Genomic DNA, 21,382 nt, shown 5'->3' with positions numbered 1-21,382 from the left:
CAATTGATGCTTCATTCCATGAAAATATCGGAATACCTACGGGCTAGGCCTTGTAGAACTGCTCTTGCCTCTCAATAATCTTCCTAGAACCCTTTTTGCCCTACGCTAAGAAAGCTTGCAAGCTGTAGGTGATCTAATGCCAGATCTCGACAAGGGTAGGTGCAAGTTAAGTCGAATGCCCCCACATCACAAGATTGCATCATGCAACCCACAAACTCCAAGCTATGATGCTAGCAATTGTCTCATAAACTTTGTCATTTGGAAGGCCCTGATCAAGGCAAAGGCTTCACATGAGGCCACAATTCAACTAAAAGTCAAGACCAAATTGTAGCACAAAGCCCCCTAAGTGGTAATGAAGCAAGGAGTCAAACTAGTTGTGAAACCAAACACATGGAGGACCCTCCCCTAATTTTCAAGCTAAGTTTGCATGAGCTAAATATTTACTATCAAATTTGATAGAGTGACTTAAGTGGTTGCATGGTCCCATGGATCTTTCACTATTCAACAGGTGAAATGCTTGGACAAGGGTGGGTGGTCCTGTATTTTGGGGTCAACCACTATAGTTGAGAGAGTTGCTCAATCTTGTTCTCTATACAAATGATTAAAGCCCTTGCTATATAGGTTGAACTCTAAAACCTTCCACTAGCTCTCGGCAACCATGTAGAAAAGCTTTTCAATGGTCTTGGTGAGGTCATACATTGAGAAGGAATTATTTTTTAATCGTGCACTAATCCATGGCTACATATCTTGACATAGGACCTTTTCCACATACTTCTCATTGATGCTCAGGGTGGGAGGTTTATTAGAGGACACCCACTTATCCACAAGAATTGGGAAACTCATGCTTTTTATGTCATAGCATACACCACATTATTTAAGATTACTCGGCCAAGCGATTTAAGTGCAAGTAAGCCAAATAGGAAAATTATTAAGGTGAGCACAATCTTAGAAATGATAAGCCATACCCCCCTCCTAAGGGAGCTCTTTAAGTGGAAGGGAAGACAAAGGTTCAAGAAACGTGCTGGTGGAAGAAGTAAAAGGCACCCTCAACCTATTCAAGGGGACCCCAATCCTATATTCAAGAAGTAAAGGGGACCTCAACCTATTCAATAGGTTGGAGAAGTCAAGAGTCTTAACATGAGGAGCATTTTTCATAAAGATAGAGCTTTCACTGTTTGCCACGAGCCTTAACATGAGGAGCATGTTTCATTAAGATTTAGAGCTTTAAGGTGTAGCTGTTTGCTATGCCAAACAAAAAAGAGGGGAAGGGAAGGTAGGAGGAGACGAGTAGAATGGCTAGCAACAAATAGAAGGGGTGGGAACAACAATGACAAGGGAGAGTTAGGGTGAAAGGAAGAAGAGCATATCGACGGAAAGGGAGAGACAAAGGCTAATGTGGAGAAGCTAGCAGGAGCAAGGGATTGATGACATACCATTGCCTTTATGAAGATGCTCTTCCAAGCCTTGTTTGTGGACATTTCTTTCAATACCTTAACTACCTTTGAATCTACATTTTGCCATTGTAAATCAATAGGCCATCATTTCTACAAATCCAGGTAAAATGCAATCAGCAGTCTGCCTTAGAATTAAAAAACTCTCCTTGTAAGTCAGCACATCTTATGCAAATATTAATTTTATCATCCTCCGTTTGCTGAACCATTCCCGCATTACTCAGAACATCCTTGCTTCAAAGGCATTTTTTGACAAATATGTTGATTGCTCCTCCAAGAAGGACAAAAGACTGGAAAATGGGCCAATATTTTCTAATCTACACGAAATCTGATAAAAGCAAGGCAGTTATATACAAATCTCTTCCTCCTCAAATCCTTGAATAAGCATCTGGCTGGGCAGTGGGTAGTTGCCAATGTTGGGGATAAAGGCACAATGTGCTATCCCTTGTATAAGTGGTACTTATAATGCCACGTCATCACCTTATCTATTCTTTATATAAAAGGCAATAAGGGAAGTCACACAATAGACTTTTTGCTTCCCACAAAACTTGTGCTCTCTCCTTCCACTCTCCCTCTCCCTCTTGCTTTCGCTCTTTGTTCCCATCAATTGGTATCAGAGCTTCCCTACCCACCAGCTCCTCCTCCTCGTTCCCTAGCCTCCCCTCGCACGGTGTGACCTTTCCATCGTGGGAAGTCACTTGTTCTTGCTGCCCACGCAGTCTAGCCTCTCTCCCTCGCTGCCCCCAGCTGTTTCGTGGAGTTTCATCGCGGGAATCACTTCTATTCTCGTGCTCCTAGCTGGAGACACTTTTTGGGTGAGTGTACTTGCTATTTTTCAGCATTTTTTGACTGGTTTTTGGGCTGTAGCAAGCGAAATACAGCGAGAAAGTGGTCAAGGACACTTTCCAGTTAGAGCTCTTGGTATTGCTACACCTCCTACGGCAGGGAGACTTCATTTGTAGTACTTTACATTAGATCCGGTGCAGTTTAAGCAGGGTGACACCTTTCAGCCACACAGGAGTTGAATTTCGCCTATCTTTTTGGGGTTTTTTCTCCAATCTTTGGCACTAAAAGTGGTCGCCTACTCCTGGAGAGGAATCCTGCCAAGTTTGGTTGGATTCTGCTTGACCGTTGCGAAGCTCTTGCTGATTCTCAGTTTCCAGCCACAGGGCAAGTTGCAGATTTGTGGATTTCGCACATTTTACTGCTGTTTTGACATCATAAAAGTGGTCGCCTACTTGAAGGGACACTGTCTGCCAAGTTTGGTTGACTTTCGCCTTCGTGGTGCTGAGATATCATCACTTTTAGGGTTCAGCCTGTCAAAAAGGGACACGTGGCAGTGGATAAGGCAGAGAAATTTGGGGCTTTTGCAATTTTATGCATTGGAAGGCTTGCTCTTGCACATTGAAGCAAGAAATTTTCTATTTGGGACACATTGGAAGGGGGAATCTCAAAGAATTTAAAATATTCCAAGAATATTCCTCGAGCTCAATGCCAGAGGTTATGCCTTTGTGAAACAGTGCTTGGAGCACTTGGATGCATTGACATTGTTGCAAAAGTGGTGCTGATTTGCTTTATGCTTGGATTGTGCACATTTGTGGTGGTCAAAATATGCCCAATAATATGCAGCAAGGTGCTGCTGCAAATGTCCCTAATGCACAGGGAATAGAGGCTGAGAATCAGCCTAATCAAATTGCCTTTGATATGCCACAGATAGAGCCACACCTTGGTGATGTAGCACAGCCAGAAGAGGTGGTACAACCACATAATATGGCTGATATGCAGGCTGAACAGCCAGCCAAAAAAGATGTTTGGGTAAGGAGATCCACCAGAGTATCCAAACCTCCTGATAGGTTTGTTCCAGGATAGAACTATGTGGCTGATTTTGTCATGTTGACAGATTGTGGTGAGCCTTCATGCTATCAGGAAGCAATGAGAAGGCATGATAAGAGAAAGTGGGAGAAGGCCATGCATTCAGAAATGGATTCTCTAAATAAGACATGGGATTTGGTGAAACTACCAACTGGAAAGAATGCCTTACCATGCAAATGGGTCTATAAGATCAAGGTCACTCCTAATGCTGAGAACAAATACAAGGCAAGATTGGTTGCCAAGGGGTTCAAGCAACAAAAGGGCATTGACTTTGATGAAATCTTTTCCCCTGTGGTGAAAATGACAACATTGAGGGCTGTTTTGGCATTGGTTGCACATGAGGACATGGACTTGTGTCAGATGGATGTCACAACTGCGTTTCTTCATGGTGATCTTCATGAGGAAATTTTTATGGTACAGCCAGAAGGGTTTGTCAGTGAAGGCAATGAAAAATTGGTATGCAAGCTGAAAAAGAGCTTATATGGGTTGAAGCAGGCTCCAAGGGAGTGGTACTTCAAATTCCATACTTTCATGCAATCTCAGGGATTTAGGAGAAGTGATGTTGATCACTGTCTCTATACCAAGAACGCAAAGGATGGTAGCCTTATTTTGCTCATCATTTATGTTGATGACATGCTTATTGCAGGCAAATCTCGGTATAAGATTGATGCACTGAAAATGGGATTGCATAAGACCTTTAATATGAAGGATCTTGGTGATGCAAATCACATCTTAGGGCTGCGTATCATACGGGACAGAAATCAGAAATTGCTTTATTTGTTTCAGAAGGAATACATTGGCAAGGTTTTGCAGCGTTTCAATATGGAGGGAGGAAAGATTCTTAATACTCCATTACCTCCATATGTGAAACTCAGTCAAAAAGACAACCCACAGTCAGATGATGAGAGGGCTGAAATGGCCAAGACTCCTTATGCATCTGCGGTTGGTAGTCTCATGTATGCAATGGTGGCTACACGTCCAGATATTGCCTTTGCAATGGGAGTTGTCAGTAGATACATGGCAACACCTGGCAAGAAGCATTGGGAAGCCGCGAAAGGTATCATGAGATATCTTAAAGGCACAATGCATGTGTGCATTTGCTTTGGGAAGAAAGACTTGGTTCTTCATGGGTTCACAGACTCAGATTTTACAGGATGTGTAGACCAAAGAAAGTCTACTACAGGATATGTTTTCACCTTAGGTGATGGTGCTATTTCATGGATCTCTCGGCTACAAAAATGCATTGCTTTATCTACCACAGACGCAGAATATGTTGCAACCACAGAGGCGTGCAAAGAATCCATATGGTTATCTCGTCTAGTGGGAGATATTGGTTTATCGAGAGAGGTTCCTATTTTGCATTGTGATAGTCAGAGTGCTATTCAGCTAGCACGGAATCCTGTGTTTCATGCCAAAACGAAACACATTGAGGTGAAATATCATTTTATCAGACAGGTACTTGAGGATAAGCGCATTCGGCTTGTCAAAGTGCACACTCATGACAATCCTACAGATCTTTTGACCAAGAGTCTTAACCCGCAATGCTTTGCACATTGCAGAGTACAGATGGGTGTTGGCTGAGTTTCTCATGTTGAGATTTTCTTGTATTTTGTGTATATGTTCTTATGTACACTTCTTCCTCTTTTTGGGCACATTGCCTTTAAGTGGGAGATTGTTGGGGATAAAGGCACAATGTGCTATCCCTTGTATAAGTGGTACTTATAATGCCACGTCATCACCTTATCTATTCTTTGTATAAAAGGCAATAAGGGAAGTCACACAATAGACTTTTTGCTTCCCACAAAACTTGTGCTCTCTCCTTCCACTCTCCCTCTCCCTCTTGCTTCCGCTCTTTGTTCCCATCAGCCAAGCCAAGAGGGGTGTTTCATTTAATATAATAGGGTAGATGAACCATAACCGCAATAAACCAAGAGCTACAAAACACCAATAATCTGCTTGATCAAACAGAAACTTCTGCATGCTTTTCTCTAGAGCTATGAAACACAAATACAACAATGTCTGGTATTGATATACATGTACATGTTTAGTAACCCTAAATCAGAATGTTTAAAATAGTCAGTAATATATAAACCAATAAGATATAACTAAGCATTTTTGTATTCGTATAGAAAGCCAACTTTGCATGCCCAGGGGGTGCAGAGTTCGCCCATACCTCGTGTACCTTTCATCTGCACAAAGAATCTAACAATATTGTAAGCCCCCCACGAGGAGACACTACATACTACTACTCTAGGCAAATCTCGTCCCCTTTTTAATGCTGTTAATATCTTCAAAATAAGCTAGAATTTTACTTAACTCGCATGAATTATGGTAGAAAAATCCAAGTTATATCAGTGAGACACCTAAAAATAGTAGAAAGGCATTGTTACTAGCAAAATAAAGTTCTCTGTAACAAACACCAGTCAGCCTTTAATACCAGTTATACCACACAACCAGTAAAACACTAGTGTGACTTGTATGTATGAAGCACACAGCACTGTCGCATAAAACGGTAATCACAATGCCGCCAAAACTGTTCAGCACACTCACACCTGATGTTACGCACATCTATAATGCAACAAAGCATATAAAATATGTAACCAAATCTTTTCATTGTAAGGTAAGCACCAAGTAGACTAGCCAAAAATGCTAGCTTGCCAATGGTTCATTTAGAGACAAGCTTGCTAGCTGATCAATTGCACTACTGGAAGTTGCACCCGCTTGAGCCATTCGCAAAACTTCCATAGCCTCGGCAACTTTTGCTTTCAATGCCTCGGGCGATTCAATGAGGTGTAATACTTCTGGCTGATCCATTTCCAAAAGCATGCCAGTCACCTTACCAGCATGGTCATGTTCCAACTGATCTACAAGAGGATACAACTGCTCTCCCAACATCTGTTCCACATTCATCTTTCTATATCAGCAATGTCCGACACTTGTAAATACCACAACTTAACCCTGCAAAATCAAGCACTTAATTGAAATGGACAAGGCTCGTGGTTACCACTCGTTGTTGCTTTGGAGAAGCCGATGCTAAAGCTGAAGCAAGTGCAGCTATAGGCATAAGCAAGCCCATGTCAGGAGCATTCAATGGAACTCCACCTGTTTCAAGAGCACCGAGTCCTTGCAAAGATCCATCCAAAGTATTTCTTGGTGATTGGGAATATCGGAAGGCACGGTTACTGGAACGAGGGATCATCTGGAAAACAAAGCCCTCTTCTAAGTAACATTAAATTTACAAAAAGAACTCTCATGCAAAAAGGTCAAGTCCCAAAGGATCATAGCTAGTAGATAACAACACCTGTTGTGGCAATGGTGGCTGCTGCTGGGGCTGGAAAGGAGCTCCCCTTCTGTTTCCCATGAACGGACCTTGCTGGCCTGGCCTTTGAACAACAGGCATAAAATAATTTGGTATTTGAGCACCGCCAGGTCTCATTCCTGGGACCATGGGTTGCTGATATCCAAAACCACCAGGCTGGCAAATCACAAAAAAACAAAAAATAAGTTAATAAATACATAACATTCTCAATAACAAGATATTCAAATTATTCCATGACCTTTCGACATTGTTAAACGTGCATCATAGCAGTCTACAACATGTCAATTACACACAGATAATTTTAATGCATGACCTCAAGAAATGTATCCACCTTATTGCTTTTTCATTTCTCTGATGCAGATACCTAGATGAGTTCAGGCACATGCCCAAACTCATCCTCTAAAAACACAACATAGTCCAGTTTCAATCTCATGATAGTCACACATAAGGTTGAAAACCATAAACTCCATCACGCATAGCAGGAGGGACTAGCTACTATGACATCCCCACTGACGTCATCAGCGCCCAACAGTGGGTGTAGACCATAGTATAAACATATGCTCTGATGCATTATGATTGCACATACAAGAAAATTTTCCGTTGTGGGACCCATTTTAGACTCCAACCGCATATCTAGAAACACACAACTTAAAAAGTTAAAAGCCTGTTTCCTAATTCAGCCACCTGCTTGTCTATCCCACCAATATCAGCATCAACTTTAACTTTCAGAAGTTGCATATGGGATGCAGCCCATATGCTTGAAATTGCCAATGCACGGCGTGACCTGCGACCACCTCTCCAGAGCAAACCCATCTCCTTAAATTGCCACAGCCTTAGAGAAAATTTTCAATTGACTGCCTCTTGAATCTTCCTAAACCTAAAGGACTTGCAATCATCAATATAACTGCTTATCCCAGAGTACCTGCTATGATTTCCACCACAGCCCCTGTTCACCATTAAGACTGCTACTCATGGTTATGGATGCATAAGGAGACAGTTACCAGGCCTATTCCATACCAATTTTCAGCAACTTTCTCGTGGGCTTTTTAGTCTACATGCATTATTACATTATGAACATGCATTAAAAACATATTTATCTTTTTCAGAATAGCAGTTGGTATTTCAGACTGTTCGAGTCTTGAACTCTGAAATAGTACCCGGTGAATCTGAAACATTAACATATTTCAAACTCTTCAAGTCTGAAATAACAGCGGGTCCTTTATCAAAAGAACCAGACACTTCAAGTTAGAATTAGTATCGCTCTATGGGATGGCAGCCGACGTCTGATTCGATTACAATTGGAACTCTTCTTCTAATCATCCATGCAAATGTGTTAAAAATTGAACTTGGTTCCAGGCCTCCTCTCTCCTGATTAGTGGTCCAAGGATTCCCACTCTTTCGGTTAAGGCTAGAGCTTGGGTCTATGTTATTAACTTATCTGCAGCTGATATGCCAATTTTGTTACTTCTGAGCGAGAGGAGATTTAAAGAAAGGAGCCCAGCTCCGTCAAGGAAACATCTTGCGTCACATCACCAGCAAAGAGTGCTCCATCAAGGAGAGGGAAAAGCTCAATGGCTTCAGCTTTAGTTCATAAAAAAGAATCCATATCCATGAAAAGGGAACACAGAGTCTTCTCCCTCAGACAAGAAGAGGAGTCCATCCTCATGTCCTTCCACTCCTCCAAGAAGACAAAAAACTGCAATTTCTCTGTGTGAGCAATTTATGTGCATTCTCATATGTGACCTCGGAATTGTCTAGCTGAATATTCATATTCAGATGTCCTTCCTTGGTGGGATTTGACATGAGGCTCTTGAGTCCACTGATTGGACAACTGGCATGTTTTATAATCCTATCTAGAAGAAGTCGTCTCTCCCATATTTGAAGTCATGTTCGTCTTTGGCAATTTGAACACACACAGCCTTTGGCATAAGGTTTTCTGCCGTGGCATTTCCCTGTAGATTAATTCTGTCATCTACGTTTGCATTGTGGCATCCCACAATAGAAACAAGGTCCTTCGCCCATTTTCTCATATGGCATACTTTCAAAGAAGTAAGGCATGGTGATTATACAGGCCATATACAGATGTGCCAACAGGAAATGCAAGGGATTCTACTGATGACATGCTCATATTAATATTGAAAGCTTGGCAACATTGTATAAGAAACAGACGGTTTCTAGGATGCCACGCTTTCTGAAAGCAACTAAGTTTGCCAAGCAGGCTGTTACAAAAGGCGAGCAAAAACTGTAAATGATGTGCTGGAACTTGGGTTTTCGTCACTCCGACATAGTGGAACCCATTGAGACTAGCTCTCTTGCTCAATACTTTCATAGACATTTCTCCAAGAAAATGGGCAGTCAATGCACTCCAGCATTTCAAAGCTAGAGAATCAGACAAGCAAAGGATCACAATCCTCAGGTCTAGCAGTGGAGAGAAATAACTATCTTGTTACTATATTGTCTATTTTTAGTTTGATGTTTATCTATTTATTGTGCACACACTGGGCATTATTACTAGATTCTCTATTTTTCAGCTGCTATTAATTTCTCTCTTGAGCACGTACTTACTGATCACGCATTTGTGTGAGTTCTTTCTTACAGGACTTGTACACATTTGGCTGGTCATCCTCTACAAATCCAATGCATTGGTCTTCTTCAATTCAATGATTTACCACCTTTTTGCAAAACGATTAGCCACAGCTAACACTTCTATATGTACAGGCAGTCACCTGATAGGAGCTAGTACATGGGATGTGGTGGACTCCACTACATGGTATTATTTCACAACCCATAGCGTTGTCCAAGTCTTTATGACTTGATGATTATTTACCATATCACCCTCCACTTGCCAGCATGCCTTACGAGATTAGAATGCTCCACACATCCACCACATTTCCGTACCCAACTCATGGGGATTCTATAGCCTTCACTTATTCTAAAAGGATATAAAAACTATTTAATTAAATTACTAAAGTTATTTTTCATTATATAGGCTTGGACAATGGAATATTTAGTTAAATAAATATGTCTATTATTTAATTAACTTGCAAGTGTAAACATAGCGTTTTATCAGTTTTAGAGCTAGAACTAGCCTTATGAAGCTCCAGTTGCTTTTGCTACCTCATTCTTGCATGCTTGCCATTGGCTGCTCGCACATTTCAAGCAACTGAAACACAGAACAGCAATTGCAACTTGGATTTTTGCCACCAGCTAACCAATAGGCGCCTATTCCATTCACCAGAAAACCCCCCGAGCCAATTGTGACTAGTTTTTCGGCCTGCTGCTGCTGTTTTGGAACCTGATTTCACTTTGAACTAGAAAAGTATCTCCTTGACGTTGCATGCATACAATTCCCCTCTTCTAGATCAATTGTAATCACTTTTCTGCTTCCCAATAACGAGTGGAGGTAGGATAATTTTGTCAAATTTCAGTGGACAATTGCACATAGGCACGTTGCGATTGTCAGGAACTGCTTCCTGATCAATTGTCATTTGATCAAGAGCCCTGTTCCGGTCTTTTGAATGTATTCTTGCACCACTTGGTATTTTGACTATACCATTTGGTATTTTGACTAACGATTTCCTCTCTTTGGTAGACGATTAATCAGGAATCTTTTCTTTTCACAATTTAATTGCTGAGGTTAAGGCTTTTATATCAATTTATGTCGAGATATTAAAACATTAAGCACTATTTTCCACTAGTGTTTGATTGTGAGATTAAGTTTCTAAACCATCTAACATGGAAAGTGACTGTGACTGTCTCTTCGTGGAAGGAGAATAAAGAAAGCATGAGAACTTCGCTTTCAGTTAAATTGGCTATCTTTTTAAGCACTTGATAGAGATTCAAGGGTTCTTTCTACATCATGGCTACATGGACTTCATCTATAATCATTGTCCTATTTATTGAAACATTGTAATTCCCTCCCAAGGAGTGCTTTTAGTTCTACGTTGTAGGTCCCATCCTTAGTTCTTGAATACTAAGGTATCAAGATTCAGCATCACTGGAATACAGAAATATGCCAGGTGCTTTAGTTCGCACCCACATGGCCTCGCTTTTTCTGTGTTTCATTCTCTCACTTATTTCAGTTTTGAGAATACGTATGAATGAATGTGTTATTGTCTAATTTTCAGTTAATGGTTACGAATTTCTTGTTTTAATTAAACAAATCCTCAAAAACACGCTTCCACATAAGCATGATTCTAACATTTTCATAGCTTACTGCAAAAAACATGGGATTAACTGGTCATACACATCAACCTATACCCCTAAGCCATCCATAGCTTATTACAAAAGAGCAGGATTAAGCCACAATACACAACAACCTATACCCCTAAGCCAAATGGGAGTGCTGCAAGGAAGAATAAGACTGTCTTGTAGTGCACTATACTCAAGGACAAAGATGTGCCAAAAATGTTTTAGGCTGATGCTATAGATACGGTTGTGGAGAGAAGAAACTTTGATTTTAATGCTTTCTTTTAATTATACAGATGTGGAGAGACGAAACCTTGATTTAACGCTTTTATTTAAATTATACAGAGGAACCAAAACATGCAGAGAAAGAAGCCGATCGTTAATAGGGATTTACTCTTTCAAGAAACTCATTAGATACAAGCAAGCAACAGAAAAAACAGCAGCCATTAATGCTTGATGTTTGGAGGAACTATGTTGCCAAGCATTTTCAAATACCGGTGTTTCATACAGGTTTATCCAAACATTTCCAAACGTTGGGGGCAGGGAAAGAGGACAGAGGGGGGGGGCAGGACCGGGGGCGGGGGCGGGGGGGATTATGTTGGAATGGTCACCTCCCTGGAGGAGGTGGACCAGCAAGTGTTAGATGCCATGACATGGGCTGATCTGACAGGGAAAGTAAGGCTGCCATGTGGCAGCAAGCACACAAAGCACAAGCCACATAGGCAGAGGCAGCCATGTATGCAGCACCCAAAGATGTACCCACTGGAAGAGTCTGCAACAGCTTAGGAGCAGCAGCAGTGCATGGAACCCTGCCAGGACTTGCCGTAATGACATGTGGCAGGCCCTGGAGGATGCTCACCAGTTGTACGGGCATGGACAGGTCCTGGAACAGAGGTGTCTGGAGCAGGGACCAATGCAGCGTATGTATAAATGGTTGCAGATGCTTGTACAGAACTGTACCAGAGGCAACAAGGCTGGAGCAGGTCCAGCACACAGGCAGGAGATCAGGAGATCAGGTGGCTGTCAGGGATGAAGGTTTGGGCCAGGCAGAGGCTTGGAAAGACCACGGGAAAGGGCCTGAGGCAGGCTGGGACAGAGGTACCTAGATCTGCAGTATCTCTGGGGAGGAACAGGAAGGAAAAGGGGCAGATCTGGTCGGACCAGATCTGCGAACTGTGACAGGGATCTCAATCGACCCTGTCACGCTGGATACATGTTGTAGTTAAGCCCACCCGATCTGGGAAAGCTGCTGTCCATGTATCCTGTAAGCCAGCGTGACAGGGTCGATCGCAAAGGCGTAGCCTCCCTCCGTGAGCCAGGCCACCATCCCCCACGTGAAATCCCTGCTCATCTTCTACATGCTAGCAACAATCCTGAGGGCCGCCAACCAAATCCATGGTGCAGCGAGTCAGCCCCAAAGACAGTGCGGGATGGTCTCCAAAACTCCAACCCCACAACCAGTGCATCTGCCATCAATCCGCATCTGCTCTAGCTAGGGGCCAATGGGCAAACCCCCATGCGTCAACAGCCAAAAGCAGTAAGAGATCTTCTGCGGACGCGAACTCGTTCAAAGGCGGGGCCAAAATTGGCCTATGACCTCTCTCGGGACATCATGCTCTAGCCAGTGGCACTCCCTCGAAGGGGACCATGCTGCTGCCTCCAGTTGTAGACGATGCCCGATGTGAGTGGCATACGAGGAGACCTCTATGCGGTCGGAGTGCCCTATGCCGGCAGGCCAAAACCACTCCCCATGGGTCCCACTGAAGGTCACATAAGGGTCTGCCCTCCCAAATCCAAAGAGAGATCAATGTACCAGTCCTGCCCAAGCGAATCCTGACCCTCTGCCACTCCAGGTCCTCTAGGTCCACCTCTGTCTCCTCCTCCATCTCTGGCTGCCTCCCCGTCCCACCCATTAGAAACGAGACTGGGGAGGACCAAGAGACTCTCGAAAAAAGCAAATCCTGAGCGGAACCCCTGTCCGCGAGAACTGCAACTCTCGAGTGTCCCTGTCATGGCACTAAATGATCTTTTGCCTATTATCAATTTGACTAGGGTACTAGCATATCTTGCGCAATTAATGCGCTTCTTGGATGCCAGCTCATCCTTCATCCCAAAGCTCTGACCATAGTCCACCTTTTCACATAATGCCATGACAAAATTAGTGGCTTAGCTTTCTTTTCCTCTTCGATATCGAAATTTCCACTTGGTCCCTGTTTTTTTCTTGAAGGGATAGCTTCATTACATACGATACTTGGTTTTTCTCCTTTTTTAGCTGCTGTCTTAGGGTGCAATGCGGGAATTTCTACAGTTGGGCATGACATTCCCTTCCATTTACTACTCTAATTACATGATTTTCACAATCAATCAAAGCTTTTACTTTTGTAACCTCAGCACAAAATCTCTCCTTACTCAAAATGGGATCCCTCTTATGGATCCCCCACAGAAGAGCAGTTTGGTAAGTCTTAAGTGGAGAGGTCTTCTTGTCTCCACAATGGAGCCACAGGCACCAGGCCTCGCTCAGTGGTCACAGGTAATTCCCCAACCTTTCCAAAGATCTGGAGTAGCCTCCAGGCCAACCACTTCTAGGCCCTTCGCTTCTAATCCATAAGCAACATCTTGAGGGGACAGGTCCTCTCTTCATGTGTCCTCCAAAACCTAGCCTCTGCACAAGTTCTTTCCCCTTTACCCCCTTCCCCCCCCCCCCCCCCCCCCCAAAGGTACCTTGATATCTCTACTTACTCTTCCCTCCTCCGACAAACCCGAACCCAGGTCTTGAGTTAGTGCCAGTTTCCCCAACTATCCCTCTTGTAAGTTTTCCCCTATCATCCCTAGCCATCCCCCCCTTCTACTTCCCCTCCCCCATGCCTTCACTTGCTCCTCCCCCCCCATCTATTGCATTCCAACTCTTTTCCCTCTCCTAGTACTCTCCCAACTTGGAGGAAGGCTTTCTCATTCAAAGCCCATCTCTCCTAGTATCATTCCTACCCTAGAGGAAGGCTTTCTCATCCCAAGTCTCCTGAAGGACAGCTTTCTCATGCAGCGTCTCCCTCCCTCTCCACTCTGATTTCTATAACCTCTTCGCTCATTCCCCTTATAAAGAGGACTAAGTTGGGCTTTGGAACTGCATTAACGTTTTGCTTATTATAAACATTTGGAGATCACAATGATTTACAGTTCACTTTGGGAAGGGATGGCAATAAGGTTTTCATTTTGAAGCAGCAAGGAATAAAGCATGGTCCTTGTAGGAACAGTTTGGGAGCAAATGATGTCCTTGATTGGGACCCTCGAGACGTGTCCTGTGAATCATGTACGAGAATAAGGCCAAATGCGAACTAACAATTTGCCCTAGACATACCAAGCATAGGTAGATTGTTGAATGTTTTGAGAGTGAGGGATCCCATCTTCATGTTTGTTATTGCACCCACTACCTATGGCCCCTGACCTCCAGTAAAAAATCTCTCCTTACTATAGATGAGACCACTCTCTTTGTAGACTTTCTCCTACTACTAACCATCTCAACAGGCTTTTAATAGACAGTTTGGATTCTAGATTATTTGTTCTTGCATGTTGGGGTAGAAGGGACAATGTCCCTCTTGTAAGCTCCCACATGAGTAGAGCGCATAGGCTTGTCACCTACACAAAACGTATGGGTAAGTGGAGTGCCATGTGGGTGGGCACAAGAACAAGGTGCCACATGTGCGCACAATCATGGCAAAAGGACTCCCATATAAGCAGAGAGATGGCTGCCATGTGGGCTGCATCAGCAGCCATGTATGCTGCAGCAGAGGATGCAGATATATGCCATATGCCTGGCCCTGGAACAACGCAGATCTGATGCATGCCAGAGGCTATGGAAGGCCATGTCGGGGGAAATAAGGCCTAACAGTGGACTGGCAGAGGCCATTTATAGGCCTGGCAAGGGGACGGTCAAACAGGGTCTAGACCAGGCCGCATGGACCTGGTTAGGTCAGCCCTGGGACAGACTAGTGGTCAGCCAAATGGTCGGACATTTAGGGCAGATCAGCCTGCCTACAGACTACAGGCCTGCCAGCTCATGTAGTGGTGGTGAAGTTCTTCCTTTTTCTTTTTCGTTTCTTTTGTTTTTGTTTTTGTTTTGTTTGCTTGCTTGTTTGTTTGGCTTTTTTATGGGAGGGGGGAGGGCGTGCACCAGCCCATCCCCTATATAAAGTCCCCCCTGTGCCCAGCCTAGATCATTTCGGTGAAGCCACTGAAACTCACCGTTAACATGCAGCAGACGTTGAGAAGAGGATCATACTTGGAGCCTTGCAGTACCTACCTGGGGTTCAAGTACAGCAGCATTAGCTGCAGGTGTAGGTGTCCAGGAGAGTGCAGACTTTGTACAAGGTCGGCCTAATTTGGTAAAATACATACTGACGTATTTTGCGGCAATTCAATGTTCATTTCTCTCTAGATTTGAGTATGTTGGTGAGTTATCCTTGTGAACGTCATTTACAAGTAAAACTGAATGTTGCTTTAGTGGACGCTCGTTTAGTAGCTCCACTACCACAGCTCATTGTATCAGGATTTTCACAGTCTCATAGACCCATTGGTCTTCCGAAGACTTTGATAAACTTTCTTTCTTTCTTTCTTTCTTGGAAAGCCTTCTGTTGAGTGGTTAGGCTATTAGAAAGCTAGACCCGTTTCTCTAGCTCTATTAAGAACAAGAAGCAATGACAAATGCTGAAATCAATCAGAAATTCAAAAGATTTCTCAAAAAGTCCATCCTTCTCCTGAAGCCCAATTGCACCTTGTTCGAAGTACAGGGTGGATGCCCAAAGAATGTCTTGCTGCGCATTACACGATCATTCACCGTTGCATGTTACAGAGCACAAGACTGCCGGGAAGTAGAGCTCCACCAGAAGCAGCTACTGAAGAGGAGTTTGGAGAGGAGTTTGGAGTTTGGAATATATCTGAGACAAGGGTACAACATATGAAGCCTTAGGTGGTATCCTACCTAAGCAGAACCTGTGTGTACATTTTGGGAGCTTGTTCTGTATGGTTTTCTACATTGATATGAGAACTATCATTGGCTGTGCATCTGCATACTCTCTCTCTCTCTCTCTCCCCGCCCCCCCCCCCCCACACGTTCTGAAAGTACTCTCTATCTTCTAAGTACAAATCTTCCACATTTAGATGTCTTGTTTTTCTCAGTTGGGGACTGCAAGGGCATTCATCCATCTACACGTTGCATTAACTTTGCTACAGACTAGTATAAGTGTGTTTTCCAACACTTCTTAGGTATCATTCTTTGGAAGGGATTTCAGAGATCCGTGGCTGATCCTCATACCTTCCAAGAGAAAGGATTGGCTACCCTAGTCATTTTGTATGTCAATGATCTCATCTTCACAGGCAGCCATGTGGCCTTCCTGTACGTTTGATGGCCTTCTCCTCATAAAAGTATGCTATTAGACGATAATACTATGGTTTTTGACAATCACACCGACCTTTGTTGATATTACCACAACTTGTAACCATTTATCTCTAGAACCAACGCATGTTGAAGCCCTAAAAGGCATTGTTGTTTGCATGCAAGTATGTATGGACCTTCTTATATGTATCCATACCTGCATGAATGGATGCATGCATGTTCAAAGAATTCAGTTCAGACTTCAGATTGACATCACTTGAGCTTATCAGCAGAGGCATCAGGCAGTAAAATCACAATCTTAGGTAATAGCCTTTATCCTAGCCATGGTCATTGCAAACACTGGTAACAGTCGTTCTTTTGCATATCACACAGCAGAGAAGTATGAGAGACTGCCACTATGCTGTGAAAATTGAAAGCACTCATCTCATACCTGAGATGGAATCAGCCCCGGGGGGGGCTGACCATAAAAGACCTGCTGAGCCATTCCAGGGGCCCCAGAAGGATACATGGGTGCTGGACTTGCTGTCATGGGGGGAACAATGCCCGGAACGTTTCTCATCTGAGCAAATTGAGCCTGATGAAGTATGATGCAGTAAATACAACACAAACACCCATAACCAAAAAAACAAACAAACAAACGTGTCCCCCAAAAAACCATAAAAAATCAGATGTACATAGCACCCATTCAACCTTGGAAAAGAAGTTTAAGTCAGGCTATAAACACTGCATAGCAAATAAAGCAAACAAGTGAGGCTGCCACAAGAAGTCTGCCTGACCTGCAACCTTGCTTGTCTCTCCTCTTTCCGTTGAGCCACAGCAACATACAAAGGCTTACTTCCCACCATTTTTCCGTTCATATCACCGACCTGCATACCAAACAAACTTAGTTTAAACATATTAAGATCCTTTACATTCAAAACCTAACGATTGCAAACCTGAGACTAGACTAAAACCTAACGATTGCAAAACTGAGACTAGACCTCTAAAGACGCCTAAAAGTGGGAGGTCTACATAGGCACATGAGTTAGCAATGCAGCCCTTGACTAGATAGCCAAACCAATTCCTTCGATTCGTTTAATTGCATCATTGACAAGCTCCCTATAGTCAAGACACGCTTGATCAGAAATTAATCAGGGTACTTATCTTGACCTTCACAATAGTACTACATGTGTATTATTTCAAACAGCTAACCAACCTTCTCCTAGGTTTCCCTTCAAAAGTATATTTCTAGTGAATCAAGCCCTTTCAAGCTTTTCGATCATTGCTGAAAGATGACAATAGAAGGCAGGCATGCATCACACTAGAACCTCTGCATTTAAAACAAGAAGCGAGCATGCATCTAATAGCACCATGTGCCATTCTAAGGCAATCTAATGCAGTTGATGGGGACCTGAGCAGATTTTGTGAAATAAAGATGTGTGAGCGGAAAAGGCATACTATTCACAAGTATCCCACTATAAAAGGAAAGTAGCAAGAAACGCCCTTTCTTGGTGAGTAGTATCATCTCATTGCTTTGTATGAGGAAGCTCTTCAATTGGGCACCACCAAATCTTTGCTCCTTGACACTCATTTAGAAACCCTTGAGATCCATGCAGCCATCCAGACAAGAAAGAGGTTTTCAGATTGCTGCTTTTTGGACAGCAAGTTCGCCCTGAACTTTCCTCCCTTGCCACCCGTATCCCCTGTCCCTGCAACAAAGCCCCACAGTCACCCCTTCCCCCTACCTGCACCTCCCTTCAGCCCCCCTTCTACCTCCCCTGCCACCCTCCTGGCTGCCCTTTCGCAAACCCCTAAAACCCCCCATCTCCTTCTTAATTCGCCTCTTGTTACCCTGCCCCTACCCCCTACTTTCCATCTCACCGAGAGACTTTTTAAAAAAAGCTTTGTGCAGTGGCTTCTGGTCTAGAAAGAGGGACTCTCCTTTGAATCCCATTGCCATCAGAATCTCAATCTCGCCTCACACAATATCCAATTGGTTGAGAGCAGGACAGCACAATTCGTTCCCTGCAAGCAAGTACAAGATTGGTTTTAGGCAGCCTTTATCTCAAAGAAGTGAACATTTTAAGGACCACATGTCATCCTCCTGCATCTCAACTCTATGGAGATCACCTAGGCTCTGCTTCACCAAAGCCTCTTGTACCTTGTATCATTCTGCCTTGGTACCATGGCTTAGTTGAGGACATGGAGAGTCAAGGCGAAGCACCACATCTTTCATTTTCATGTGACTCCAGTGTTCTAACACCATTTGCATCTCTCTTGCACAATTCTTTCATAGACAAAAGGATCACCGTAATATTAATGCAGCACTTCCTCCATGTTTTCTTCTATATCCTTATGCCTTCTTTCAATGTTCTCCTCCCCTCTCATTCCCCATTGTTCTTGCTCATATCTTGCATCAAATTCCACCTCACTAGCAATGAAATGGCTAACATCACATTTGGGACACTAATACCCTGGCAAAGAATATCCCACTGCTTACAATGGACGTTTGGAAAACTAAGCATGCATGGACACAACCAACTCATGCCTCTAGGTATGTTCACCGCTGCCTCATCGATAGTCTCACCACCCTTGCTCAAGAACCAGCCAAAAGACTCATTAAGTATGAATTTCATAAGAAATTCAAAAATCTCTCCTCCGCCATTACATGCTTTAATTTGCTTGGCATTCCTACATGGACAAGCCATATATTTATTTGGTGTTACTAACTTGTAAATGCTTTAGCACATTCACAGTGTTATCAAGAAGATTGCAACCATTTCGCTCTGTCTCTACTTCAGTTGAAGAACTTCCACTTTCTGCATTGGTAAATTGTCTCAAAACCTGCAACGACTTCATGTTGGCGATGAGTACATGAAATTCCTTTAGACTTGATATCATATCCCCTTCATCGACTTTGCATTGCCCCATTTAAAAGCTTTGCATCACCAATGGGCGGGCCCTATGCAGGCAGGAAAAGGCTTCTGCAGGGTGAGAGGGAGGAGGGAAGGCCCTCTGCCGACAAAAGGTGGAATGCTGCAGACAAAGCTGACAAGACAGTCCTCTTACAGTTTCAATTGGCACCACAGCTTCACAATCTCAGAGCCCACCATAGACAAGCAAAGCAAGTCTTAAACATTGCTTTGAACCATTTTTCCCATAGGCATGAGAAAAGACAAAATCAACAATGGGTTCATAAGAAAAAACAGAGAATAGGTGTTTACAGCTCGTATAGCTTCATCAGGCGACGAGAATGCCACAAACCCTGATCCTCTGCTTTGACCATGTGGATCTCTCATAACCTGAAGAAAAGTTTTGAAACAAAACAATTAGTAAAAATGAGTGACTTTACCTGCGTGAGATTCATGCTATGCAAAATTTCAACAAAAAGATTGCACACGAACGGATCCACACAAGTCCAAGATATAGAATTCAACCACTTACCTTACACGAAGTAATGCTCCCAAAAACTGAAAACAGCTCTCTTAACTTCTCATCATCTATCATGTCATCCAGATTTTTGAGATAAAGGTTTACACCTTGGGACTTTTCTATCTTCTCCTTGCGGACCTGCTCAAACTTTGCTTTTAACTCGGCCTCTCTCTCGGATTTTTTTTGAGCTCGGCCAACATACCACTCTTTATCGTTTATCCTTTTGCCATTCAAACTATCAACTGCCTTGGCTGCATCATCTGCATTCTCAAAATTGACAAACCCAAAACACTTGGATTTCCCATCGGCATCTTTCATTACCACTGCACTACTAATAGGTCCAAATGCTCCGAAGACTTTCCGTAGATCTTCATCTGAAATCGAGTCTGCAAGGTTTTTAACATATACATTGTTGAATTTTGATTCGGCACTTGCCAAATCTCGTTCCTGTCTCCTTAGAAAGGGCCCAACAAAAACCTGCTTCTCGTTTATAAGTATACCATTCACCTTCTCAATAGCATTTTGGGCAGCCCCTGCTTGTTCAAATTGGACAAATCCATAACCCTTTGAATTCCCAGAGTCATCCAGGGCCACTCTACACGAAAGGATGGGACCAAAGCTGGAAAATGTATCATACAAGAATTTGTTGTCTATGGTTTTGTCCAAATTCTGCAAAATCAGACGCTATTAGTTCATTTGTTTGGAAACGACCATGATGTAACGTGCGATCTGGAATGCGAAATTACAAATTTTGAAGCAAAAGTTTGGAGACGCCTCAGCACCCACCTTGATAAAGATGTTGGCCGTTCCACTCTTGCGAATGCTAGGGTCCCGATGGGAATACATTATGCGTATTGGCTTTCCGTTCACAGGAGTAAAATTGAGTAACTCCATAGCATGGGTAGCTGCAAAAGGTCACAGCCACAATTACTCAAAGAAAACCTATTATTCTACTTTCACCCACAAAAACCCTCAATCACAAATTTCACAATATCAAGGGCGAGTACCTTGAGCCAACGATCGTTTGAGAAACCGACATACGAATTGGCATTCAACTATGTAAAAACTACAAAATCAAGCAAGAACAGGCGTCCTACCATCCTGGGCATTGTTGTAATTCACGTACGCGTAGCCCAACGATTTCCTTGTCATCAAGTCACGGCAAACTCGGATGGAGACCACCTGTCCGGGCTGGTTGAAGATGTCGTAGAGCTGGGCTTCGGTGACGCTCGGCTCGAGGTCGCCCACGTAGAGGGAGGTGGAGACGAACTGGCTGGGAGGGACAAGGGGGGAATCCATGAGGGGGGGCTGGGGCTGAGGAGGACCCAATTGAGCCATGGAGGGGGGGTGATGGAATTGGGGAGGGAAAGGGGGAAAGGAGTGATTTTTAGGGGGGGTGGGGGGTGGGAAAGCGTGGAGAAGGATGGATTTTTTTGGGATTTTTGAGGCAGGAGGGGGGATGCAGTTGCAGAGAGCTCAGAGCTCAGAGCACTGTGGTGAAGGGGATGATGGTGCTCAACAAAACATCAACAACAAACAACACACACGCGCGCTCTCTCTCTCTCTCTCTCTCGGGAGGGGAGGCAGCTTGGCCTCCTGCAACTCCGAGTTCTCTCCCTGCCCCCTCTCCCCCTTCTCTACCCCCCCCCACACGTCCCCCCTTCCACCTCACACGCCACCTCATCCCTTTGACCTAACCTCTCCACCTCATCCCCCCACGCAACCATGAGAGAAGCCGCGTGCCCTGTTGTG

General features: G+C 43.6%; 1 protein-coding gene across 3 annotated transcripts; it reads right to left on the bottom strand.

Moving 5' to 3' along the window:
* Nucleotides 1-5,693: 5,693 nt before the first annotated feature.
* Nucleotides 5,694-21,249, bottom strand: LOC147886372 (polyadenylate-binding protein 2-like). 3 transcript variants are annotated; one of them, XM_087395913.1, is made up of 9 exons: nt 20,728-21,249; nt 20,417-20,535; nt 19,643-20,299; nt 19,423-19,500; nt 16,996-17,085; nt 16,650-16,778; nt 6,625-6,798; nt 6,328-6,522; nt 5,694-6,218 (listed from the first exon to the last, which is right to left on the bottom strand). In XM_087395913.1, the coding sequence occupies exons 1-9, from the start codon at nt 20,966-20,968 to the stop codon at nt 5,973-5,975; spliced, it is 1,929 nt and encodes a 642-aa protein (XP_087252039.1). In that variant the 5' UTR covers nt 20,969-21,249; the 3' UTR covers nt 5,694-5,972. The 3 variants fall into 3 exon arrangements, with proteins under 3 accessions (XP_087252039.1, XP_087252037.1, XP_087252040.1); XM_087395911.1 differs by having other exon boundaries at nt 16,650-16,793; nt 20,728-21,248; XM_087395914.1 differs by lacking the exon at nt 16,650-16,778.
* Between the last annotated feature and the right edge of the window lie 133 nt (nt 21,250-21,382).

The sequence above is a fragment of the Dipteris shenzhenensis genome, chromosome 24 (assembly GCF_047967505.1).
Source record: "Dipteris shenzhenensis isolate YYH24624 ecotype China chromosome 24, Dip_SZ_1.0, whole genome shotgun sequence".
Lineage (NCBI taxonomy): Eukaryota > Viridiplantae > Streptophyta > Polypodiopsida > Gleicheniales > Dipteridaceae > Dipteris > Dipteris shenzhenensis.
Note: the sequence above shows the minus strand (reverse complement) of the source record. Positions and strands in the feature narration are given on the sequence as shown.

Bases quoted from the DNA above. Each gene is read 5' to 3' on its own strand.
- LOC147886372 (XM_087395911.1), bottom strand. From the start codon at position 20,968: ATGGCTCAATTGGGTCCTCCTCAGCCCCAGCCCCCCCTCATGGATTCC. The intron at 16,794-16,995 runs GTCAGGCAGACT...ATACTTCATCAG, and splicing joins AGAGACAAGCAAGGTTGCAG to GCTCAATTTGCTCAGATGAG. The intron at 6,799-16,649 runs GTATGAGATGAG...GTGATTTGCCAG, and splicing joins CGGGGCTGATTCCATCTCAG to CCTGGTGGTTTTGGATATCA.